This window comes from Lagenorhynchus albirostris, chromosome 16 (genome assembly GCF_949774975.1).
Source record: "Lagenorhynchus albirostris chromosome 16, mLagAlb1.1, whole genome shotgun sequence".
In the NCBI taxonomy this organism is placed as follows: Eukaryota; Metazoa; Chordata; class Mammalia; order Artiodactyla; family Delphinidae; genus Lagenorhynchus; species Lagenorhynchus albirostris.
In genome coordinates, this window is record NC_083110.1 from 51,761,344 (window position 1) to 51,788,630 (window position 27,287).

The 27,287-nt window shown below is 42.3% G+C and overlaps 1 protein-coding gene across 1 annotated transcript in view; it reads left to right on the forward strand.

Annotated features, from left to right (window-relative positions):
* Positions 1-27,287, forward strand: part of PLCE1 (phospholipase C epsilon 1) — a 276,882-nt gene that overhangs the window by 195,586 nt on the left and 54,009 nt on the right. Inside the window, exons 4-12 of the mRNA XM_060126819.1 lie at positions 1,303-1,448; positions 7,563-7,821; positions 9,907-10,112; positions 13,302-13,977; positions 20,878-21,060; positions 21,971-22,088; positions 22,850-23,006; positions 26,109-26,231; positions 26,323-26,459. Coding sequence (XP_059982802.1) covers positions 1,303-1,448; positions 7,563-7,821; positions 9,907-10,112; positions 13,302-13,977; positions 20,878-21,060; positions 21,971-22,088; positions 22,850-23,006; positions 26,109-26,231; positions 26,323-26,459 — 2,005 coding nt within the window. The remainder of the gene's footprint in view (positions 1-1,302; positions 1,449-7,562; positions 7,822-9,906; positions 10,113-13,301; positions 13,978-20,877; positions 21,061-21,970; positions 22,089-22,849; positions 23,007-26,108; positions 26,232-26,322; positions 26,460-27,287) is intronic.

Below are 27,287 nucleotides of genomic sequence, written 5' to 3' on the forward strand. Positions count from 1 at the left end.
GCTGAAAGAGCACCAGCCTGGGAGTCCTAGCTTTGACATCAAGAATTGTGACCTTGGCAAATCATTTCTCCCATGAGCCTTGGATTCTTGATCTGGAAGCATGGGGTTGGACTGCCCTCTGCGGTTGCTGCCAGCACTAAATGCCACTCATTCCTCTCATTTTATTTGGAGGGAGGGAGTCAGGGAAGTGGTTGCCTTAGACCTTGAACTCTTTTTTCCCTGTAGGCTTCTCTGTTCAGGCTTCACTCTCGCTCAAGCCAGGGAAATGAGTTGCTCCCCAGGTTTCAGCACTGTTGCTAAACCAAGTACAACTAATGGGCCATGTGGGGTCAAGACCAAGGCTTTGATCTATTAACAACTGAACTTAATCAGCCCAGACCTTAGCCAGGATGGAGAAAGTAACGTAAGTGAACACTAGTGTTCCAAGCACCAAAGTACAGGTAGCAGCAAAATAATCTTAGCAATTAATCAAAGGATTTTGAGGCTGCATACCATAAAGGGGGGACTTTAGTAGTAGATTATTATTAAATATTATACTCCAGTCTGTGTAGTAGAAAAGACAAATCACACTAGACTAAATTTAAGCCTAGAGCAGGGGAACAGTATATACATTAGGCATTTAGTGAGTGGTTAATAGGGACACCTCTGGGCCACACACCTCGGTTCAAATTCAGGCTTTGCCACCTATTGGTTGAGGACCTTGAGCAAGTCTCTTAGGCCCTCTGTCCTTCATTCGTCATCTATAAAATGAACATAGTTATAGTTCCTGACTCTTAGGATTGTTGTGAGAGATACATGAGTTAACATAGATGAAGTGCTATATTGGTTCTATTTTTTAGTCATTTGAGGAGCATAATAGATAATGTTTTCGTGAAAGACAGTTCAAAAAATTTTTTTGCATTTTTTCATTTAATATTATGCATTTTATTAATTGACAAATGGACTTTCATTTATGGGCTAAGTGCATTGATTGCATTTATTCTTGCTCTTTTGGTCAAATACATTTAAATCATAGTTATCCTTAGGCCTTGTTTTCTTATGGTCTCATGGAATTTTATAGCTGAAAAGAGATTGTATAAATTACCTTTCAGCCTCATTTTAAAGATGAAGCTGAAGAATACAGAGAGGTTAATTCCATTGCAAAGCAGTGATGGAGCTAGAGCTTCAATTCAGTCTCTTGGCTGGGTCCTTCATTTCCTAATACTAAACTGACTTTTTTAAAAAAAAATTTTTCTTATGGAAAAGTATGTATCAAGCTTCCAGCGCATGGTTTCAGTGGACGCCCCTCTCTGCATTCTGCAGGTGAGCTCCTGGGTGACGTGGCTGATCCTCACGGCGGGCTCCATGGAGGAGAAGCGGGAAGTCTTCTCGTATTTGGTGCACGTGGCCAAATGCTGCTGGAACATGGGCAACTACAACGCCGTCATGGAGTTCTTGGCTGGCCTCAGGTATGGGCGTTGGGGAATATGGTTTTCTGGGGGGTTTCCTCTTACCAGCTGCATGGCACTGAATTAATTGTCTGGGTAACCATATTTACCCAAACCAGACAATTAGTCGTGATTATTTGGGGGAAGTAACCTCTGCTAGCACCACAATCCACGTCCCTCAAAGATGCTGCAGAATTCAGAAGTCACGATCCTAATTCACTGGGTCTGCTCTGATCCCCTGCTCTTGGCCAAGCTAAGTATCTGATTGCATAACTCCATCAACCCCATCACTGACCTGTCTCTTCCCCTGCCTGCCCTGTAAGCCCCACTGTTACCTATCTCTTCCCAGCTCTGCCTTACGAATTACCCCAGCACTATAAGCTCCCAACTACTGACTGCCCTTAAAAATAACAGTGGTCACCACTGATGATAAGCATTGAATAATGTTAGCTCTCATTTTTATTGAACACTTACTATGTGTCAAGCATTGGACTAAACATGTTCTATGCATTAAATCTTTTAATTCTCAGAACAGTTTTTGAGGTAGATACTATTATTATTCCCACACCATACAAAAGAAGAAACTTCTAACTAAGGTAAGAAGAAATTAAGTCATTCACCCAAGGTCACCTGGCATGGCTGGGATGTGACTGCAGGCCACCTTGAGTTCAGAGTCCGTGCCCTTAACCTCTGTGATATCCTGCTCTTACGCCTTCTCCATCAAGCTAATAAGAAGATCACCGTTCTGCCAATAAAGCCTCCTGCCTTGTTCCGTTTCAGCTTTGGTTACCTTGCACAAAGTAGCTGCTTCTCACTCTTGCAGGTGCAAGTGTGGTGTGAAGGAGACGAGTATGAATGGTCGAATGAGAATAGCAGAGAATCAAATCCTGGCTCCCCGCCCCGAATAGCTGTGTGATCTGGGCAAGTTACTTGACTTCACTGAGCCTCAGTTTCTTCATCTGTAAATGGGGACAATAATGAAAAGCACCTACCCCTTTACATAGGATTTAATGTGATAATGTAAAGTGTTGAGTATGTGTGTCTGGCATGTAGTAAGGCTCCAGAAAGAGGACCTGTGATTGCTGTTGTTGTTGTCTGAGATTCACCTTCCCATTGAGGGTTCTATAAATCTACAGATAGATCTATAAATAGATCTTGCTTCATAACACTTCGAGGTTTTTCTTTGATTCTCCAGGCCCTACATAGGGATTCAGGGTTGGGGGTGGAGGGGAAAATTCTGAGTTGGAAATTTTTCTGTCCTTTTGAACTTTCTCAACTAAGAATAAACTCAAATGATCATGTCATTGGCATTTAAAATGGTCACACAAACGCACCAAGCATAGCTCGAAAGGAGGAAAAATACTGGGAGAATAGGAGGCTTTATCCAGATGATTCGGTTCTCTTTGTGATAAATTTTCTACAAAGAATTTGTGTTACTTTTCTTAAAGAAAAAAGAATGATCATATTATGATAAAATAGTTCTATTTTAATGGTGCTTACCCTCTGTATTTGACTGGCAAACTGGTGCAGGCTGTTGTCTGGGGACTTCACGTCTTCTCTTCGGGATGTCACTGTCCTCACAGCTTGGCAGCTGTCTCCCTCCGCAGTGAGTGATCCAAAAGAGCAAGGCTGCAGTACCTTCTGTGTCCTGGCCTCAGGAGTAATACACTGTCACTTCTGCCATATTGGACTGGTCACATAGGACCAGCACTGATTCATTATGTGTGGGGACCACACCGCAGGAGGACGCGTGGATCTTTGGAGGTTGGCTGCCACATACCATGTACTAGAGCAGGGGTCTCCAACCGATAGTGGTCCATGGCCTGTTAGGAACTGGACCGCACAGCAGGAGGTGAGTGACAGGTGAGCGAGAGAAGCTTCATCTGTATTTACAGCTACTCCCCATCGCTCGCATTACCACCTGAGCTCCACCTCCTGTGAGATCAGTGGCGGCATTAGATTCTCATAGGAGCTCAAACCCTACTGTGAACTGCACATGCGAGGGATCTAGGTTGCGCACTCCTTATGCGAATCTAATGCCTGATGATTTGAGGTGGAGCTGAGACAGTGACGCTAGCGCTGGGGAGCGGCTACAAATACAGATTATCATTAGCAAAGAGGTTTGACTACACAGAGACTATAATAAGTCAATTGCTTGCAGACTCTTAGCAAAACCCCATCAGTGAGTGGCAAGTGACAGTTAAGCTGCATCTTATGGAGTAGACTGAACATAAGCCACATAATTCAGGTGTCACTGTCTCCCATCACCCCCAGATGGGACCATCTAGTTGCAGGAAAACAGGCTCCCACTGATTCTGCATTATGGTGAGTTGTATAATTATTTCATTATATATTACAGTGTAATAATAATAGAAAAAAAGTGCAGAGTAAACATAATGCGCGTGAATCATCCTGAAACCATCCCCCCCACCTCTGTTCCGTGGAAAAATTGTCTTCCACGAAACCAGTCTCTGGTGCCAAAAAAGCTGGGGACCACTCTATTAGAGACTCTCTTGATACAAGAATGGCCTCAGAATGACCCGTGGAGGCCTTGGGTGAATGGGACTTTTAGACCCAACTTAGTTTGAATTCAAAATCCAAGAAGTCCATAGAGTCAGGTAACTCTTTCTTAGGTGAGGAATAACCCCAAACGAGCTAACCTCACCACTGATTCCTGGGCACCCCAGACCCACTGCTACCTAGTTTCATGCTCCTATATTTGGCTTAAAACTGAACTGATCTTTACAAATAGATGGGTAAAAGTACCAAGTTTAGTAGCTCTTCAGCTGGAACAATATATACAGGAGGTGAGTTGCTAGATGTCCTTATGATGGAATGATCGTGGAGGAAGAGCTCATGTGTGTACTTTCAGGTTTGAAAATATTTAGATTACAGGTAATTGAACTACACCAAGATAACTGAAAGTTTTTTATTTTTAAAACGATTAGATGAGAAGGGGGCTCTTACTGTTAAGTGACTGCTTTTCTGTATACTTTATACATTTTGCTTCCTCAAACTAAATTCTCAGCTGTTTACAGGAAACAATTAGAAGTACAAAGATTTACATATAACAAGATTTACTCAATTTTAATGTCAATATAAAATAACCCAAGTGTCAACTACACTTCAGTTTTAAAATAATAAAATAAAATAACCCAAATGAACAACAATAGAAAAATGAGGGAAATAACATGATGCAGTCATACAATGGAATATTATTTAGCCACCAAAAATTATGTTTATAAAACATTTTTAATATCACTGGAAAACAAGTAACATAAAATACGTAAAACTACGTGGGAACAAAGCGGTCTATACTTAATAACCTCAGCAATATTTATACAACAAAATGTATTAAATGTTTAGACCAGAGAGACACAAATACAATAAGTACTGGAAGGAAATATACCTGATGTTGTCTGTGGGTGGAAGAACTACGGGTGGATTTTCTATATTTTTGGTATTTTCCAGGTCGTCTACGATGGGCATCTACTACCTTTATAATCATAAAAAGAAATAGAGGTTTTTTAAAAGTGTCAATTCTCAATCTAACAAAAAATCATTTGATCTTTACTGAGGTTTGTCTTTTGCCCCCCAGAGTACTATGACGGCTCCATTACTCACGGAAAGAAGGATGATTAAATAATGAGAACCAAGTCTCATTCATGTATTCACTTCATTTATTTAAACCTCTACTCCATGGCCCCAAAAGGACTCTCACCACCTTATAAGGAACTGGTTGTAGAACAAGCTGAACTTAGTGGGGTGAAATCAGGAGACAATTTTATTTTTCTGACCTCACTGTCTTTCAAACCTGCCAGTTGGCTCTCCTTCCCCTAACTCTGGGTCGTGTCTCTGGGGACGCTGTGTCTTTCCCCGTCACTTCTGTAGTTAATAAGCAGTCTCATTCACCTACGCCCATGAGCGTGAATGAACCTGAGAATCGTACGGCAATGCCACAAAAGCAGGTTGCCTGAGAGTTACCTACAATGTGACACCGTTTGTATGAAGTTTAAAAATGCACAAACAATTCTACGAACTGCTTAGCGATATCTGCGTGTGTTGGGAAAGTATCAGGAATTGTAAGGGAAGGAGAGCACTAAAGTCGCAGTTGTGGTCCCCTGTGGTCCCCTGTGGTGAGAGAGGGAGGAGGATATGCTCGTGGAGGAATCCATTGGGGCCTCAATCATATTATTAATGCTTTATTTTTTTAAACTGAGAGGTTGATGTGTGGGTGTTTGTCATGTTGTGCTTCTTTATGTCTTTTGGATATCTTAGATATTACATAATGATCTTTTAATCCAGTCTGATATAAATCAAAACTTCAACTTCTCATTTAAAGCTTCACTCTTTCCCCAGTTTTGCAGCCCAACCAGTCTCAGAAAGCTGCAGGAGTGTGGGAAGATATGGTTTATCTTTTCTCTCCCTCTCCCTCCAACTCAGCGTCCCTGCAGAAGAAATGGGCAGGAGAGGAGAGGAGAAGGGTGGAGGGGTAAAGGGAGCCCGTGTTACTTGACTGGGGCAGCGGTGATCTGGCCTTGGAGCCCCCACTGAGAGCCATGAGGGGTGGTTTCAGGGTTACTTCCTAGTTACCTGCCTTAACTTCACCCACTGTCCCATAGCCACCTCCCTGCACCGTTACCTGGTAAGGGGCAGTGCACCTCTGGCTGACTACTCAGTCCTCCCCGCTACAGTGTCTAGTTCTGGAAGTCCTACCCTCACAGACTCTTTCCACTAAGGTCACCTCACTGGCAGGCCTTTCAAGATAACTCAGGCCCCACTGACTCTCAGAGTCCATTCCTGACTCACAGAAACACCCAGCGCTTTGCCCGCCCAGAGTCTGCAAATGCGAGCCACGCCCGCTGGAACCTTCTCCCTCATGCTGCCATCAGGCAGCTCAAGGCAGCCTCTCATCGTTAGACTTCCCCAAGCAAATCACACACCAGTCAGTCTCTGACCAACAAACTGCCGGGACACGGATCAGCCTCTCCATGGAGTTCCCTTGAAGCCCCTGCACTTGGGTGATTTCCTCCTTCTCACATATGGTGCCCTGACAGCCCTCTCCAAAGGAGCGTTCCCTACGTGGCTGCTCAGACCCAGCTCCTCTGCTGATGGAGCGTGGGAGACCTCTGAGGGCAGAGCAGTTTGGGTCTCCTGGTGCCAACCCACTGCCTCTCTTTAGAAGGTGGGGTTCAATGTCAGCTGTTGTTCTCAGCAGCAATTTCAAAGTAGGAAAAATCGCATTTAACATCCTATTCTGCAAATAATACTTTAAGATAATGTCCCTCAAGACAGGCCAGTGACTTAATGTCAAAGCTGGATTCAGTAGAAGCAATTCAACAGAAGAGGTCAAAACAGGCTTTGTGGGTATCACTGCGGGACTGGCCTAATCCAATAACATTTAAAAGATCAAGAGGAGTGGATGGAACACATTTTCTGCCGGCGATCCTCCATAAATACCTGTAGAAACCATATTACCCAGGAAGTTTCCCTTTTGGGAAATCAGAAAAACTCAAACTTAAGTTCAGTGCCCACCTTCCGAAATTAACTCCTCCTACACGTGTGTGTTCGTTTTTTGGCTGCATTGGGTCTCTGTTGCTGCGCGCTGGCTTTCTCTAGTTGCGGCGAGCTGGGGCCACTCTTCGTTGAGGTGCGCAGGCTTCTCATTGCAATGGCTTCTCTTGTTGTGGAGCATGGGCTTGCAGGCACGTGGGCATTAGTAGTTGCAGCACGCAGCCACAGTAGATGCGGCACGCGGGCCCTAGAGCACGTGGGCTTCAGTAGTTGCAGCACGTGGGCTCAGTAGTTGTGGCACACAGGCTTAGTTGCTCCACGGCATGTGGGACCTTCCCGGACCAGAGATTGAACCTGTGTCCCCTGCATTAGCAGGCAGATTCTTAACCACTGCACCACCAGGGAAGTCCCCACATGTATTTTTGTATGTATCTGTCCTATTTAATTTTGTGTTTCAATTTATTAAAGTAATAGTCACATCATTTGGGGAATCCTAAATAAATATTAAAACAGAAAGAAAGCATGAAATAAAATGAATTTTGTATGGAATTTAGGCTATTTCATGTAAATTATATTATTTCTCCTTCAGTCTAAAAACAAAATGTCATTGACTTGTAATAGGTCAAGAAAAGTTTTAAAAATGTGGCAGTTTATGGACCAGTCTGACCTGGAGACGATGAGAAGCCTGAAGGACGCCATGGCCCAGCACGAATCTTCCTGCGAGTACAGGAAGGTGGTGACTCGGGCGCTGCACATCCCCGGCTGTAAGGTGGTTCCGTTCTGCGGGGTGTTTCTGAAAGAGCTCTGTGAGGTGCTTGATGGAGCCTCTGGCCTCATGAAGCTTTGCCCGAGGTACAATTCCCAAGAAGAAACTCTAGAGGTGAGGCCTTTCAAAATCCTCATGGTCTGGTGAGTCGTTGTTGCCGCCTGGCTTGTCACTCACTAAAGCCAGAAGAGAGACCTTTCTGAGCCCAGGGTTATCAGTTGTCACTGTTGTGTTGGGTAATAGGTCCTTGAACGTTCCAGAGAAAAGAATGCCAACTAACGCTGCTGGGGCTTAATATTAAGTTAGCTTTAATGGGGCAGTGTGAAAGTACAAGTGCAAATGGGTATTGTTTCCTGATTTTTTTTTAAAGGTTGATGGGGTTTTCTTCTCTCTTATTGGGTGGGAATGTCTGGGTGCAGGGGATACGAGAAGTCAAGCGATAGTGGTAACTTTTCTGGATCAGTGGAAGAAAGACTGAAGGGAAGTCAATACTGCCTTCCTTTCCTCCTTTGTGGGAATCTGGTACGTCTTCTAAGGACGAGCTCTGGGCTCCTGATCGCACTGCCTCCGTTCCCCCCAGCCCATTGCTTCTCATTCCTGACCCCCAGCATGGAGGAGACCACAGAGCTTGGACACAGAGCATTGGGCATTGGAGAGAAGGGCATTGAGAAATGGAAGAAGATATGGAAATCTCTTATATAGTGTTTAGAAACGATAGAAGGGACTAAAAGGGGGAACTTTACAGAGAATTTTGAGGAGTCCCATACCTGGAAGTCCCACACCGAAATCTAGAGTCATTCTCACCATGGTGACAGCACCCACTGCTGACCTTACACACACACACTCATACACAGCCCTTCTCAGTGGCAGTGGGAAAACTTCCTAAAACTGCAGCCTCTTCCAGGTCACCTGGGAACAAAAGCATTGCCTGGTATCAGGGAGACTTAGAACCTCTGACAGGTGCCGGCAGCACTACGGGCTTGCATCTCCCTGGCTTATGAGGGAGGGATAAAGTGCAAGAAATGGAGGGGAAAGCTTAAAGCAAGCCCCCCAAAGCTGCACCCACACCACCTCCCTCATGTCTCAGAAGGCAGGAACACCCTATCTCATGGCCTAGCTGCCCCTCTTGTTACCGACCAGGGTTCTTGGCCTTCCCCAGCCAATAGAAATTGACTAGAGGCCAGACAAGAAATTCAGGCAAGGCTTTATTGGGGCCCCTGCTGCAGCTCCCTGAGCGGGGGTGGGGAGAGCTTGTTCCTTATATGGGGTGAGGGTAGGCATGTGTCCAGGGGTCGGTCCAGACGGGTGGCTTAGGTGTTTTGCCAACCCCTCTCGTGGTGCTGTGTGCATGGGGCATGCTCAGTACCCTGCTTTTGCTCCCCACTCTTCAAAAGTGGCAGTTGGGTTTTTTTGGTCTCTTTGTATCTTTTGGGTCTAGAATTTGCCCCAACTGTGCCTGCCTCCGGTTATTTTTAGTCCTGTACTGTTTCTTTGCATTTTGTTGCTGGAGGAGAGGTGTGTCCAGGTGCAAGCACTGCAGCACTGCAGCAAAGGGTCCCCTGTCCCAGCACTGCAGCAAAGAGTCCCAGGTCCCATCACTGCAGCAAAGGGTCCCAGGTCCCAGCAAAGGGTCCTAGGTCCCAGCCTGTCTTACTCTGACTTCTGATGGGAGAAACTTCCTGATCACAAATACAGACAGTAAGAGCTTATAAACCAGCAGGAAGCCTCTGTGTTATACCGTAAGATGTATGGGAAATAAATAAAGCAAAATGTCCCCCTTTCTCCATCATTTTCTTGGGCCCCAGTAATTTTATCCGGTTCCATAGAATAATACACTTTTGTCATGGTTTTTCTCAATTTCACTACAAGGATAAAATAACCTTGTCCTTCCTCTGTAAAGTGGCTAATCTTCTCCCTAGGGAACCCTTGAAATAATATTGCTTTTTATGTTGTAAATTCAAAGTGGAGTGTTGATTCCTAGCGGGACTAAAGTTGTCTTAGTGGAAACAAGAGTGACTTTTGGTATTTCATGCGGTGAAAGGAAAAAAATGTTTTTCCTGGAGGTTTTCTTTCCCCCAGTAAAATAGGCACAAATGCCATTATTTATGACTGTTACGATTTCGTTTCCCTAGCTAAGTAGGTTATTTAGATGTAGTATGTGAAGTTGCAATCACAAATCCTCAATATATTTTTCTGTAGTTTGTAGCCGATTATAGTGGACAAGATAATTTCTTACAACGAGTGGGACAGAATGGCTTAAAGAATTCAGAGAAGGAGTCCACCGTCAACAGCATCTTTCAGATCATCAGAAGCTGCAGTCGAAGTCTGGAGACAGAAGAGGAGGACAGCCCCAGTGAGGGGAGCAGCGCTAGGAAAAATTCCTTGAAGGATAAAGCCCGATGGCAGTAAGTTTTACATTTTAAAAATTGGGATGCTCGGGCTTCCCTGGTGGCACAGTGGCTGAGAGTCCGCCTGCCGGTGCAGGGGACACGGGTTCGTGCCCCAGTCCGGGAAGATCCCACATGCCGCGAAGCGATGCTGGGCCTGTGAGCCATGGCCGCTGAGCCTGTGTGTCTGGAGCCTGTGCTCCGCAGCGGGAGAGGCCACAACAGTGAGAGGCCCGCGTACCGCAAAAAAAAAAAAGTGCATAAAAAAGAGTGGATTTGCACCTAGCACCCAAATTTTGATTTCTAATAACATTTTTCAGTGAAAGAAAGCAAAGCTTCTTGGAGAAATGGCTGATTCTAGGACTGGGACAGGAAATACACAAGATGAGCCTGGAGCATCTTGTGCCAAAAACTAAAGAAGTGCTGAGAAAAAAAAAACAAAATAATGAGGTTATGTCAAAGAACTACAAGAGCCAACTGAAAGAGCTCCCGATTTCCAGCTGGAACTATTTGAGCAACAAAATAAAGTAGTATTAGATTATAACCCAAAATATTATATAAATATTCATGAGTCCATATACGTAAATGATAAATAAACAAACAAATAGGGGAGAAGAGACAAATCTCCCATGCAGAAGAATTCCAAATAACTTATGTATACACTCCACCCTCTACAAGGTAGAGCAGAATTCCTTAAGTGTGGGCTGCACGCAGTGAATTCCTTCCAAAGATTACAGTGTAGAAAGGAGTTCTTTTTTTTTTTTAAAGTAACTTTGCAGTGGACATGACCAGCACTACCTCAGCCAGGTCGACATCAACAGAGTAAGTCGTGTTAATAGTATGTTCCCTGAATATGGTGTGATGAAAATGGCACTCTACCTCTGTGGTCTTCCTCCCCAGAACCCAGAGCCCCAGAATAATTATGAGAAAATTAGAAGATTATCAGGCAAATTCTAATTGATGGTCATTCTACAAAATGCCTGACCACTGCTCCTCAAAACTGTCGAGACCATCAAAAACAAGGAAAGTCTGAGAAACTGAGAAAGTCTGAGAAACATAAAGAAATATGATGGTTAAATGAAATACGGATTCCTGGATGGAATCCTGGAACAGAAAAGGCAAATGGGTAAAAAACTAAGGAAATCTAAACAGAGTATAGACTTTAATAAATAATAATGTATCACAGTATTGGTTCATGAATTGTGTCAAATATACCACCCTTAATGTAAGATGTTAATAATAGGGAAAACTGGATGTGGGGTGTACTGTCTTTGCAATTTCTCTACAAATCTAAAACTATTCTAAAATTAAATTTTTTTTAAAAAAAAGCTAATGTTTTTGAATAGTTTCAAGTGAATGCATGTGTAACTACCACCCAGAGTGAAAACATTGTCAGCACCCACAAACCCCTTGTTTCCCTTCTCAATTATGTCACCACCTCTCTCCCTAAAGAAAAGTTCACTGCTGTGATTGTATGATAGTACAACCTGCTTTTCTTTATAATTTTACCACTATTGTGTCTCTCTAATATAAACAATATAGTATAGTTTTCCCTGGTTTTGAAATTTATATTAATGTAATCATACAGTATATATGCCTGTATGTCTTGCTTAAGATTTGTCCATGTTGTTGCAGGCAGCCAACCATTGCATGTTCATTTTCATTGCTGTGCAGGATTGTGTTGTATGAATTACTTCAAATTTTATTTATACATTTTATTGTTGCTGGTCATTTGGGTTGTTTCCAGTGTTTCCAGTGTGGGTGATTTGAAAAGGATATTCTGACCATCAGGTTTGTGAGATCCCTTGTGGATTTCTTTTCTTTCTTAAGAATATCTATTTATGTGGGGCAAGGAAGAAGAAGCTCTTGCTGTTTGAAAGCAGTAGTGGGATCTTGCTCAGGGACCAGGATCTAGCCTGAGAGTCCGAGAAGCCCAGGGCTGCTGTTTGCCTTGCCAAGAGGCAGTCGGCTGCCCAACTGCCTCAAGATGATGGGAACATTCCTTCCCAGGGATGTATGGACCCAACTCCTTCTCAATTTTATCCACCACTTTGCTAGTGATATCTATGGATCAAACAGCAGAAAGCTTGATCTTAGTAACAATTCCTCATGCTTCGAAGAGAATGAGTCTCTCTTAGGCATGTTCCTACCAAGTGGCCAAATAGAAAGGAGGCAATAAAGGCTCCCTTGCCTTCCCCCTAAGATCCTTCTGGCCCTGGTAGTCCAGGTTCCTGACTCAGGGAAGGCAACATGCTAAACTGTCCGAGCAGACAAGTCCTTTATGTGCACATGTGCACACACAGGCGCACACACACATACAGTGAAAATCTAAGATTGAGTCAAGGAGGGCTGTTCTTGCTCATCTGGTACCATGACAGTATTTCCCAATGAGTGCCTTTGAACTAATTGTATTTTATTTTTAGCAGAGGCACTTCGCAGGCCCACTTATTAAGTCTTGTTTTGCCTATTTTAGCCCCATTGTATTTTGTTATGATCAAGTAGAAGGCAACGCACCTAGTAATGAATAGCCCAGGCTAAAGGGTCAGACAGACCAGAATCCTGCCTTGGGTAGGTCTCTTCTGAGTTGGGTAACCTGGAGCAGTTACTCATCCCTTCTGAACCTCAGTTTCCCCATAGGTTAAAAAAAAAATAAGAAAACTTACTTTGCAAGTAGGTCAAATAAAGTGCAAAAATATATGTATTTAACACAGTTCCTGACACAAAAGGAAAAACTAATAAATAATGAAGATTATCGTTGTTTACATTAAAAATGCAATAGCTGGGGACTTCCTTGGCGGTCCAGTGGTTAAGACTTCGCCTTCCAATGCAGCGGGTGCGGGTTCAATCCCTGGTCAGGGAGCTAAGATCCCACATGCCTCGCAGCCAAAAAACCAAAATATAAAACAGAAAAATAGTGTAACAAATTCAATAAAGACTTTAAAAATGGTCCACATCAAAAAAAATCTTTAAAAATGCAGTAACTGATCTAGTAGTTCCTTTCTTTAAGCCTTTGGTCAGACATATTGTTAAATATAAGGTTTTCAAATACAGCTAAAAAAATTACTCTGTGACTTTTAGCATTTTATATTTTCTATGCTAATTTGAATTCATAGTGGAATTAAAAATGGTGTCCAGTGTCAGTGAAAGCTTTTTGTTGTTCTCACTTCTGATTATAAGACAGACCAAATTTGTATCCCTTTCTATCAGGTTTATAATTGGAGATTTGTTGGATTCTGAAAATGACATCTTTGAGGAGCCCCAAGAATGCGACCCTCACGGAACAGAAGAGCCACAGAAGGCCTTTGACCATGGGACAGAGCTCATCCCGTGGTACGTGCTGTCCATCCAAGCTGATGTGCACCAGTTCCTGCTGCAGGGGGCCACGGTCATCCACTATGACCAGGACATGCACCTCTCTGCCCGCTGCTTCCTCCAGCTTCAGCCTGACAATAGCACCTTGACCTGGACAAAGCCCACCACTGCTTCCCCAGCCAGTGCTAAAGCAAAACTTGGTGTGCTTAGTAACACATCCGAGCCTGGCAAATTCCCATTACTGGGCAATGCTGGATTAAGTGGCCTGGCAGAGGGGGTCTTGGATATGTTCTCAGCAAAGGCTGTGTACATGGGACACCCTGGCATTGATATACACACTGTGTGTGTCCAGAACAAACTGAGTAACATGTCTCTCTCAGAGACTGGTGTGACACTGCTCTACGGGCTTCAGACCACGGACAATAGATTATTGCACTTCGTGGCACCAAAGCACACAGCTAAAATGCTCTTCAGTGGATTGTTGGAACTCACGAGAGCTGTGAGAAAGATGAGGAAGTTCCCTGACCAAAGACAGCAGTGGCTGCGGAAACAATACGTCAGCCTCTACCAGGTAAGGGGTACGGCCTTCCCTCTCTCCTCAGTGGTATAATTCTCCAGATATAATTGTTATAAAGACACACTGGACAACTAGACCACCAAGGTTCATTCTCCCAGCTCTGCCACTTCCTACCTGAGTGATGTGGAACAGCCTTTATTTCAGTCTCTGTGCCTCAGTTTCTCATCTATAAAGTGAGAATAATAATGATACCTACTCATAGGGTGACTGTGAGCTTTAACTGAGTTAATATGTGTAAAGCCATAATGTAAATTCATAGGTATAAAGAATAGTGTCTGGCTCATAGTAGGTCCTATTATTATTTTGTACGATAACAGTGACTGTGGTCATTGTACGTCTCACATCTGGAAAGAAACAAGTTAATATAAGCATTTTCACTTACTCAAAGTGAAAATGGAAAGCATTGTATATGAATGCTTTTATTATTAATTAGGGACTAGCTGATACATTGGAAACCTTCACTTTGGAAATTGAAATCCTGTTTCATCTTCTAATGTGCTCCGTGACCCTAGGAGGGTTATTTAACTTACTGTGTATTGCTGCTGAACTGTAGGACTTTTGAGGTTAAAAGAAACTTTCCCAAATGTGAGATAAACTCATACCTAGAGTTCTTCCAAGCCAGATTTGTAGTGGCAGCAGCTCTTAGGAGGCGGTTTCTCACAGTCGCAGGTTAAACTGAGCGAGTTTTTCATTAACCCTAAATTATCAGGTACTTTGACACTCCAGCTAAGGGTGGCAGGAGGCCTGGGCTGAATGAGGTGGTGAGAAGAGACACAGGCATAACCAGAGTAGCACACTTGTGGAGGAAGGAGGGCAGAGATTGCTCGGAAACTGAGTCATAAACCCCACTACAAGGTGACACTGTTAGTGGTGTTGTCAAATGAGTTGTACAAAGTATTCGGTTTTTCTTTGCTATGCTTTTCTATCTATTGGGGAGGGGGGGAATTATCTTTTCTACTAGTGTCACAGAACAAATAGAAGTATGATTTAAATTACTCAAATGACTGATTTCATGCACTTTTCACAGTGCTAACATGTTTCTGACAAGTAAAAACATCTTCCTCTCTGGAATGTTAGTAGAGGCACATATAGGACCCCTTCTTTCCCCTTTTCCCACATCCATGCAGTACTTATGATAGAGATCATATCCTGAATAACTAACTTGATTAATGACTTAATAAGCACATAGGGCTTCCCTGGTGGCGCAGTGGTTGAGAGTCCGCCTGCCGATGTAGGGGACGCGGGTTCGTGCCCCGGTCCGGGAGGATCCCACATGCCGCGGAGCGGCTGGGCCCGTGAGCCATGGCCGCTGGGCCTGCGTGTCCGGAGCCTGTGCTCCGCAACGGGAGAGGCCACAACAGTGAGAGGCCCGCGTACCGAAAAAAAAAAAAAAAAAAAAGCACATAGACCTATATACACGATTATGCTGCACTGCGCAAAGCCAGTTTTAGTTAACTCATCTAAAATGGAAACCAAATACCTGCTTCCTGTCTATTCCACAGGGAGCTCTCAGTGCTGCCAGCTGCTTGGAAGAAAGGTCTTCAGGAGCTATTATCAATATTGATTTTCTTTTTTTTTCATAAATTTATTTATTTATTTGTTTATATTTTTGGCTGCATTGGGTCTTTGTTGCTGCACGCGAGCTTTCTCTAGTTGCAGCGAGTGGGGACTGCTCTTCGTTGCGGTGCACAGACTTCTCATTGCAGTGGCTTCTCTTGTTGCAGAGCACGGGCTCTAGGCGCGCGGGCTCAGTAGCTGTGGCTCGCGGGCTCTACAGCGCAGGCTCAGTAGTTGTGGCACATGGGCTCAGTTGCTCTGCAGCATGTGGGATCCTCCCCGACCAGGGCTCAAACCAGTGTCCCCTGCATTGGCAGGCAGATTCTTAACCACTGCGCCACCAGGGAAGTCCCTTGATTTTCAATTACAGTCATTTCTCAGCCTTCTAGAATCATGAAAATCCATTCAAGCTGGGCATAAACCAAAATCTTTGGGCTCAATTACAATCACTGTCACAAAGCCTATGTGGTTTATTTGCTCCATTTGTTTCCCTCCCCATGTTATAGCATAAAGTAACTGAATTAACATATAAGGTCTACTTAGTTTCTAATTTAACCTGGCAACCTTCAGTTTGTGCTGAAGAAGGCACCAGCTGAGACCATGAACAATGGTCTGATGAGAAGAGGTAAGAGCAGAGTCAGAGGAAATGACTTGGAGCAGATTCAGTCCTACACAGTTGCAAACACAGCTACACCCCTTCCTATCTCCCAGCCCCCACCGCTCCACCCCGTGTGGAACCAAGTCATCACAGTGTAACAAGCAAAATAGCTCCAATATACCTCAGTCACTTCTGAACACACAGGTGACATTATTCCTCAAAACAATGTACTACATGAGCTGCCTAAGACAGGCAACAGTCTTAGACACTCAAGATTTCTTTCTTTCTTTCTTTCTTTTAAAGTGAAAAAGGTCAACGGACTACTCATTTTCCCATCAAATAGACCAGTTCCCAAATGATCTCAGGAAACATCAAAAAGATGCTAATTTCGTACTTGGAGAACAAAAGGTCAAACAGGCATCATGCTAAATAAATGCCCCGCTTGTCTGACTTATAATACGACTTAGCACATTTAAAGCTCTGAGAAGTCTCAGAGTACAACCGAAACCTACTTAAATGTATCTATAAATTAAAGAAATGTATGAAAAGTCTTGATTTCTTCCAAACTTCTGTTAACAGCCCTATAAGTATATCTCTTTATCCCCAGTTTGGGAAGAGCTTATATAGAAAATAATCTTTCTGACATAAGAGTCCTTTTGTGTGATGAATGTTTGCACGATTACTTGCAAATATAAGTATTTTAGTACTAGTAAATGTAAATTGATCTAATGGCAATAGTAGCAGGAGATAAAGCAAAAGACAAGAAGAAATAGTGACATTTGTAATGAAGCCTAGGAATACAGGAAAGTAAAAGAAAGTAAACTCTGCAGAGATTCCGTGTGGGGTGTGGAGGAAAGGCTGGTATCATGAGCTTTGGCTCAAGGTTATCATGGGCAGAGCTTGGGAACTCATATACTTGGAAAGATCTCTGGGAAGCGGAGAAGGTTATACACAGGATTATCAGTAAACTTCTTTGATTGTAAGCAACAGAAACAGATTCTGGCTATCTTTAAGGGAAAAAATGAGATCTATTTAAAGAATTAGATTAGTTTCACAGTCTTTAAGATATCATATGCAAAGATTTGCTGGGTTAAAAGTGCATGAATATTTTTTAAGGAATTAATTTCCTAATCCTCAACTTCCACATGAACTGTTTTCTAAAACTGAGAATGAACCTTCACTCACAATAGTCCTTCTCCCAAATTAAAAATAGAAGGACATATTTCACCTATCCTAAACAAGTTTATTGTTTTGTATAAAACGAAAGAAAGATTCAAACTACATTTTAGTTCCCAGAGAGTCTCCTTTAAAGATTACACGAAAGCATCGTGCCTTTTCCAGGCCTAAAATATTTCCATTAAAAGTAAAGCTTGGTACACGTTGACCTGTTCTGAATTTAGAAAAGCCAAAGCAGTGGAGGCTGATTCTTTTATATGTACATGGTAATGGATCTATTAAATTTTTATATTAAAGATTTTATTTTTTAGAGCAGTTTTAGGTTTCTAATAAAATTGAAAGGAAGGTACAGAGATTTCCCATAAACTTCCTGCCCCCATGCCTGCATGGCACCCCCATTATCAACATCACTCACCAGAATGGTACATTCTTTACAAAGGATGAACCTATGTTGACACATCGTAATCACTCAAAGTCCATAATTTACCTTAGAGTTCACTCTTGGTGCCGTACGTTCTGTGGGCTTGTGCAAATATTTATTGACATATATCCATCACTATAATATTATATGGAACATTTTTATTTATTTATTTATTTTTGCTGTGTTGGGTCTTCGTTTCTGTGCGAGGGCTTTCTCTAGTTGTGGCGAGCGGGGGCCACTCCTCATTGCAGTGCGCGGGCCCTTCACTATCGCGGCCTCTCTTGTTGCGGAGCACAGGCTCCAGACGCTCAGGCTCAGTAGTTGTGGCTCACGGGCCTAGTTGCTCCACGGCATGTGGGATCCTCCCAGACCAGGGCTCGAACCCGTGTCCCCTGCATTGGCAGGCAGACTCTCAACCACTGCGCCACTAGGGAAGCCCCTTATATGGAGCATTTTCACTGCCCTAAAAATCCTGTGTGCTCTGCCTTTTATCTCTTTCTCCCACTCCACCCCCACCCCTTCCCCCAGTCCCCTGCAACCACTGATCTTTTTATTATTGTCTCCATAGTTTTGCCTTTATCAGAATGTCATATAGTTGGAATCATACAATATGTAGCCTTCTCAGATTGGTTTCTTTCACTTCGTAATATGCATGCAAGTTTCCTCCCTGTCTTCTTGTAGCTTAATAGCTTTCTTTTTATTCTGAATGAAATTCCATTGTCTGGGTGGACCACAGATTATTCATTCATTCACCTACTAAAGGATTTCTTTGTTGCTTCCAAATTTTGACAATTATGAATAAAGCTGGTGTAAACATCCATGGTCAGGTTTTTGTGTGGGCATAAGTTTTCAACTCATTTGGGTAAATACCAAGGAGTGTGATTGTTGGATCATACCGTAACAGTGTGTTTAGTTTTGTAAGGAACCAAACTGCCTTCTCAAGTGGCTGTATGATTTTGCGTTTCCACCAGCAATGGATGAGAGTTCCTGTTGCTCCACAACCTCACCAGCATTTGGTGTTGTCAGTGTTCTCAATTTTGGCCATTCTAATAGGTGTGTAGTGGTTTCTTGTTTCATTTCGCATTTCCCTGATGACATATGATATGGAACATCTTTTCATGTGATTATTTGCCATCTGTATGTCTGCTTTGGTGAGGTGTCTGTTAGGGTCTTTGGCCCATTTTTTTAATCGGGTTGTTTATTTTCTTGTTGTAGAGTTTTAAGATTTCTTTGTATATTTTGGATAACAGACCATCAGATATTCCTTTGCAAATATTTTCTCCCAGTCTGTGGCTTGTCTTCTAACTCTCTTGACAGTGTCTTTTGCAGAGCAGAACTTGTAAATTTTAAAGAAGGGGTCTATTAAATGCTTAAAGATGTGTTATTTAAAACCCATAGATAAAAATTTTACAAGGTTTCTTTCAGAGTATGTTATGCAATAAGGTAGTTAAAATCTATTTGTGAAATTGTGTCGTGAATTGTTTATTCCACTTTGGAGTCAGTTGTAGTGACTTGTTATCAGGGACTCTCTTCAGCAGGCCTGCAACAGGTGGAATCATCTCCAAGCATTTTCATGCTCTGTATCACTGCATTCAAGATTCATTTTCCAGGGACAGAAATTCTGATTGGCTTATTTGGATCCTGTACCAACCATTGATCAAGGGAGGCTGTTCCCCTTTGATTGATAGACCCAAGACTATATCTAGTGAAAAAGAAATCAAATAAAATTGGGGTATGGTTAGAGAAAAGAGAAATGATCCATAAGCAGGCATAAATCACAAATATCCACGACAACAGGTCACTAAAAGGTTTCATCAAATGTCATTCAAAAGATCATCAAGTATCCAAGTTACTCAGCATGCTGGGATCCATAACAGGATGCAGGAAGTGGGAGGTCACAACTCAAGTCATAAAATCAGATAGTCATTGAACGTTAGGATGAAGGAGCAAGTGTGCACGCGCGCGCGTACACACACGTACAGCCTCTTTATTATTTGCATATTATCTACAACAAAGCAAAATCTATTTACAAGCACTTCTTTGGAATTGCAAAGGAAGACTAACCATAAAAATTTGCAGAAAGTAAAGATAGTAAATGGAAATTAATTTTAAGAGGTACCTTTTCTACAACCTGTGAAATATCATCAGTATTGTTTTTAATTTATATGTGACCTTTTTGTGTTTTTATTAACTGAATTTCCTGACTTATAAGGAGAATTGTTGACCACTGATCATTAATCAGGAGGGATTACTCATTCATTAATCAATACAGATTAATGAATCCCTACTGATACTCAATGCATGTTACACAGAGTTGCCTTACAAGCAGCAGCTATTGTAAACCATCACCTACCCACTGAGTATGTTTTTGCTGCTCACAACATCATAATATGCATGGTGCTCTGAGTCCCCTGGGCTCTCTATCCTTGGATATCCGTCACTCAAGAGGATGGCAGCTCCATTTCTCATGCTTTTTCTTCCTTCTCCAGCCATTAGCCAAAAAGGGTTGTTTCGTTTTGCGCATATGCCATTCTTAATATCAGTGGTGTGCACCTCATTTTATTAAAAAATTATCCAACAAAGAATAAAAAACGAGGTTGGCAGCTCAACTACTCAAGGTGTTCCCAGAGCCCTCCAAAGTGAATTTTGTGTACTCCATCTACTCCGACTTCAAGTCAGATTGTCACAAGCATCGAACTAGGTGAAAATACACTGGAGTGATGCAATAGCAAATAGAACTTGATTTTACTTAAATAGATTCGTACACACATGTACACCCTCCAAGTCCTCCAAAGCCCAGATCTGCAAAGTACATCTTAATGAATTTGCCTGCAGTGATGATTCTGGAACATAACCTCTGAAACTGGGAAGGGAAATTTTTTTGTTAATCCCAGTTGAACGTGGCCCTATTAAAGCACATCACTGGAACTCAGCAGGGTGTGACCAGGACAACAGGCGACATGATGAAATCCCCAACAGAGAGTTCTGACAGTTAGAAAACAGCCACTTGCGTGGCCAGATGTTATTCTTCGGTGACAGCCTGTTCTCCTCCACCTCTGGGAACTTACGGGAAGCTGTTAATGTATTTACTTCCCTATTGCTCGCTCTTTCCTTATGTGTTCAGAATGTGGTTGTTTTACAGGAGGATGGACGATACGAAGGCCCAACTTTGGCTCACGCTGTGGAGTTGTTTGGCGGCAGACGATGGAGTACTCGAAACCCCAGTCCCGGGACATCAGCAAAGAGTGCTGATAAGCCCAACATGCAGAGAAACAACACCTTGGGTATAAGCACCGCCAAGAAAAAGAAGAAAATCCTTATGAGGGTAGAGTTTATTTATTAAGCATTAACCCCAGTATTCCAGGACCATTGTATGGTCTACATGACCATAAACTACCTTAGGTCATTTGGCTTGGGGTCAAGATGAGGTGTAAAACAAATGAAACCCAAGAGCTTACCAACCACCTCCTGGATGCCACGCCCAGTGATAGGAACTGAGTCAGCACCAGGGAAAATTCAAGGTCCGTAGAGGGACACAGAGATGTTAACAAACACAGTGAGATCTAAATAAGAGTCACTGTCAAGCTGTCTGCAAAGTGCTGTGGGAGCAGAGAGAAGGAAAATATGGGGCTGAATGGCAGTTGCCAGGGGGGAAGGGGAAGGGGACAAGGGGAGCTGTTCAAAGAGTTTCAGTTTTGCAGGATGAGAAAGTTCTAGAGATCTGTTTCACAAGGTACAAATAGTTAACAGTACTCTACTATACACTTAAAAATGGTTAAGATGGTAAATTTTATGTTTTGTTTTTTACCCAGATATATATATGTATCACTATATATTATATATTACATTATTTATATTCTTACTGTAACATGATAATATATTTTCTTCATGGTTAACTAGAAGGAATCCCAGTCTTTGCGTACGGGAGACCTAAGACATATGTTGATGCCTAAGTTGAACTTTGTCTGCTTCATAACTCTGCCTCTACACAGATTCCAGGGGTCTTATTCCTCCTCTTGTCACCCTCCCCAGAGGAGTGCTGCATTTTAGTGAAGAACACATGGGATAAATATAACACGAGAATAGCTGGTCAGCCTTCACATAGGTCTTTACTATTTTTGTCAGGTGGAGGTGGTATCGAACGTGGGTCAGTGAGAAAATACGGACCCACCTGAACTAAGCAGTGATGGGAGAGAAATACAGAATGAGAAACGATGTGAGTTTTGTGTTCCCAGGGTGAGAGTGGAGAGGCCACCGATGACGAGATGGCCACCCGCAAAGCCAAAATGCACAAAGAGTGTCGGAGCCGGAGTGGTTCTGACCCTCAAGAAATTAATGAACAAGAAGAATCAGGTAAAGCAGCGTCTTTACATCTGAGAATTTTTAATGGGAAAATATATGCATTTGGTTTTAAATTGTGATTTATATATTGTGGGCATTCTTAACAAAACTCTTTATCACATTATATACTTACCTTTGTGTTTCACTAGATGATGGAACCCAAGAGGTATTTCTGCAAATACAAGTTTGCAAACACAAGTGTAATTAAGAAGAAAATTCTCATTAAGTAACTTGCTATTACTGACAAGGAATATTAGGTATAAAAGATACAAGTTGATAGATTAGACCAGTGATTCTTATCCCCTGGCTGGATATCAGAGCTTTTAAAAAATACCTGGATGCCACACCCCAGCCCAACTGATTTAGACGCTCTCTGTCTGGGACCTGGACATCTATGCACTTTTTAAGTTCCCCAGATGATTCTTTTTTTTTTTTAATTTTTACCATTTACTCATTATTTGTTTATTTATTTATCTATTTGGCTGTACAGCATGTGGGATCTTAGTTCCCCAACCAGGGACTGAACCCATGCCCCCAGCAGTGGAAGCACAGAATCCTAACCACTAGACCGCCAGTGAAGTCCCACTCCCCAGATGATTCTGATGTGTAGCCAGGACTGAGAACCCACCAGAATATTTTGATGCTTCTTGTACATTAATTACCTGCATGGATTGATTTCCTCAGACGTTCAGAAGCATCTTTGGTTTTCATTTGATTTCTGAGGGCAAGTATAATCACAGTCATTGTCTCTTTTCTGTCTTTCACCCTCACAGGGGCGAATGCCATCACGAGCTCTCCTAACCCTCTCCCTTCCAGAAGAGCCCACTCTTTGACCACGGCTGGGTCCCCTAACTTGGCTGCCGGGACGTCATCTCCCATCAGGCCAGTGTCCTCCCCTGTGCTGTCTTCTTCAAACAAGAGCCCGTCCAGGTGGGGCCTTAACATGACAAAACAGAAGGACCCTTCACACCCTTCAGGTTGTGTAGAAGGGCATCCTCTCCCAGTGCTCTACGGAAAGACTATCTCTAATTTTGACTTAACAATCACATTAAAACTGAAAACCCCCAATTTTTTTAAAGGTCCTAATTTTCTTGATTTTGTATTCCTACCTTCTCATATTATTATAACTGCTTCTCATTTTTTGACAAAGATCAGTAGCAGTAACAAAATCTGAGCTGTGAGTCTCTAAATCTGCACTGATATAGCAGCTGCTAGCCACAGGGAAAAAATGTTAAGTGGCTATTTAAATTCGAATTTTAATTAATTAAAATTAAATAAAATTTCAAATTCAGTTCCTCAGTCATGCTAGCCACATTAAAAGTGTTCCATAGCTACCAGTGGCTGGTGTCTACTGTACTGAACAGTGCAGATAAAGAACATTTCTATCATTGCAGAAAGTTTTATTGGATAGCACTGCTCTAAACGAAGAAGAAATTAAGTTTTAATGTAAGCAGCTTGACCCTTTGCTAATAGGTGAAATATATTTCACACTCTTGTCATGTATGAGATATACATGTCTAGAGAAGTGAATGTCTTACAGCAAGTTAGATAGGTTTAGTTGGTATTAGTGTAAATTATTTTGTAAGGTCCATGCAAATTACAGATTTGAAACAACAGTTACCCTCTCAGAAGAAATATTATTAAAATGAAAGTCTTTCAAAGGAATCAGAATGCCACATCATCTCCCTCAGCCCCATACTAAAGTTTAAGAAATGCAAAGATTCCAGACAGAACTATGATAAGACAGACATTCTTTACTTCGTCAAACAGAGGAATGGGCGAAGGAAGTGAGTCTGTACAGATATTGGCTTTAGAAACGTTAATTTTACACGCGAGCGCACACCACACACACACACACACACACACACACACACACACACACACACACACACACACACACACACACACACACACACACACACACACACACACACACACCTCCTTCCCCCTTCCTCTCTTTCTGGGAAGCTTGCTACAGAAAAGAACCCTACAGTGACTCATCTTTTAAAGGGAAGCATCCTTTCACAATATGATAATGAACATAATTTCTACACTTGATGAAACTGGGTTACAGGTACATGCGAATTCTTTATACCACTCTTGCGAGGTTTGTAGGAGTTTTGGGGTTTTTTTTTTAATTTATTTATTTTACTTATTATTTTTGCCTGCCTCGGGTCTTCGTTGCTGTGCTCGGGCTTTCTCTAGTTGCGGCGAGCAGGGGCTAATCTTTGTTGCAGTGTGCGGGCTTCCCATTGCGGTGGCTTCTCTTGTTGCAGAGCACAGTCTCTAGGCCCATGGGCTTCAGTAGTTGTGGCTCGCGGGCTCTAGAGCGCAGGCTCCATAGTTGTGGTGCACGGGCTTAGTTGCTCCGTGGCATGTGGGATCTTCCCGGACCAGGGCTCGAACCCGTGTCCCCTGCATTGGCAGGTGGATTCTTAACCACTGAGCCACCAGGGAAGCCCGGTTTGTAGGTTTGTAACAAAATTAAAGCTACAAAGAATCAGAATTCTTTACATTATATTTCAGCCTATACAGTATTCCGGGTAAATAAAATAGCCAGAGAACTTGGATTAAGTGGTCTTTCCCTTTATTTCAATCACTCATAAGCAGGAAAAGGGAGGACAAAGTAAAGGAGGAAAATCTCTTCAAAGAGGTAAAAGTAGAGAAACTACCATGCCAGATGCAAGATCAGAGGACCCTGCCATAGAAGGACAGGGGGCAGTGCCCACCAAGTATTCTAAACCAGAAAGAGAAGACGAAACAAGAGAAGAAAAGTCAGCCTGAATGCTTTTCAAGGAGAGAGCAAGACGGAGCCCTAGGAAGGGAACAAGTGGACTGATAGAGTTTCCTAAAGTCAGAGGGAGATGGGTGCCTACAGACAGAGGCCGAACCAGGAACCAGAAGGAAGGAAGGCAGGGAATGTACTTGTTTAAATGCAAATGATAAGCCATTTTGTTATCGGATCTTTTTCCTCTTCCTGAACCTCCACCCTCTGTTTCCCATACCACATTGGCGATCAATAACCCAAGCCTACAAAGTACGATAAATCTATCCATTTGTATTACTCTTCCATTAATGGAGGTGACCTTCTGATGTCAACACAAAATAATTTTTCATGAGTAAACACTATTGGCAGGATTGAGGACAAACTAGCTATTCATTACAGTATTCTCTCTACTTTCTTACATATTTGAAATATTTCGAAAGTAAAAAATAAGAGACAAAAGCAAAAATGAAAAAAAAAAAAAAAAAAAGATCCTAGTCATTGATTTGACCAAAAACCAGTCAAAACATTTCTCATACTCTCCTCTCAGGGAACCAGCGTAGAAAATAAAAAAAATATTGTGAAACAGCTAGACTGAATTTTTGACCCAGTTGACTGATATTTTTATATTAAATACATCCAACCTTGGTAGGTGCAAATATAATTCTAGGCAGAGTTGGCTTCTTTCCATCCTTAATATTTTTGTGACTCACATTTTCCATTAACATTAAAAGCCCGTCCTTGTTTTCATCTAAGAACTGGTTAAGAAAGGAAAAAGAGAAGACCTTGATACATTCAAGATTTTCTTCTTAAATGTGTTTCTATATTTTAGAATATGGGAAAGAACATGCATAATCTTCCCTAAGTCATGACTGAGTCATTTGGAGCTCTTTTTTAAAATGACTTTTCTTCAAAACCACTGAATTTATGTGTTTTTTTTTTCCCATTGACCTGAGATTGCAAAGAACTGTCATGATTAGTAGAAGGATATTAACCTCAACTTTGTGCCCTTATTAAATAAGCTATAAACATGAAGTGGTTTCAGTGTATACAGTTTTACTTCTTCCGATGCAATGTGGATTCATTTTGAGAGAAATGAAAAGATGTACGTAATTAAAGCAATGCTTAGAAAGAAAAGAAAAGAGCCTAAACCTTCAATGACTTGCAGTCCATGTTTTTGTTTATGTTGCTAATCAGAGAATGTCTCTTGGGGCAGAATGACAAAACTGGTCCCAGTTCTGCCCATTAAGGCCTTGTCTTTGTTGCAGTGCTTGGAGCAGCAGCAGCTGGCATGGGCGGATCAAAGGAGGAATGAAGGGCTTTCAGAGCTTCATGGTTTCAGACAGCAGCATGAGTTTTGTGGAGTTTGTTGAGCTGTTCAAATCATTCAGGTATGGCTGGATTTCTTCTTAGCCTTTCTTGTCTGACCCTTACCTTGTTATAACAATGCCAAAGGTGAGATGTTCTCCATCCCGCACCCAGTGTGAGGAGCCGCAAGGACCTGAAGGATCTCTTTGACATCTATGCCGTACCCTGCGACCGAGCCGGCTCCACGGCGGCCCCCCTCTACACCAACCTGACCATTGACGAAAACACCAGTGGTCTTCAGCCTGACCTAGGTTTGTGCGAGAATTTAATATTTCCCTTTGAGACCTTTCTACCTAAAAATGAAATTTAGAGATCCAGTCACACAAGCCCTTAGCCTGTCCCACATGGCATGCTGCTACCTGGAGCACTGTGAAATGCTTAGAGAATTATCTTTCTAATGGAGGTGTCAGGGGATAGGGTATCATTAGCATTTTGGACAAGGAAATTCATCACTGTGTGGGTCTGTCCATGGATTCCAGAATATTTCACCAATAGAGCCTCCCAGTCATTCTGACAACTAAAAACCTTTCCCAGTGACTTCCAAAAGTCCACAAGGTATGTGGCATATCCCAGTTGGGAACCACCGGTCTCTTCTGTGCCTCCAGGTGGGTGGGTACTCAACCCCAGGGTGGAAGTTGTCTGCGCTTTGACAGGAGAGTTTTTCGTGACCTCAGCAGAGCACTTCTGTCTGAACATCCAGGACATTTTTCCTAATATGTAAACCAGAATGTCTAGTTCCTCGATCCCACTCACCACCACCATCATTACCATAACCACCCATGCATTTTAAGCCTATTATTTTTCTCTTCTGTTCTTGCTGGAAACTATAAACACTAAAAAGCAAAAACAAAAAAAAAAGTCCTCTTTCATGCATTTGCTTTTTAATTATTTTAAAACATACTGTCCTTATGCTAAAAATATTGACCTTTTTCAACTTTAGTCATAAATGTGCATAACTATGGACTAGCCCAGTAGTGATACTTTTTATAAAATTAATAGACTTTATTTTTTAGAACAGTTTTAGGTTAACAGAAAAATGAGGGGAAAGTACAGAGAGTTCCCATATACCCTCCCCCACA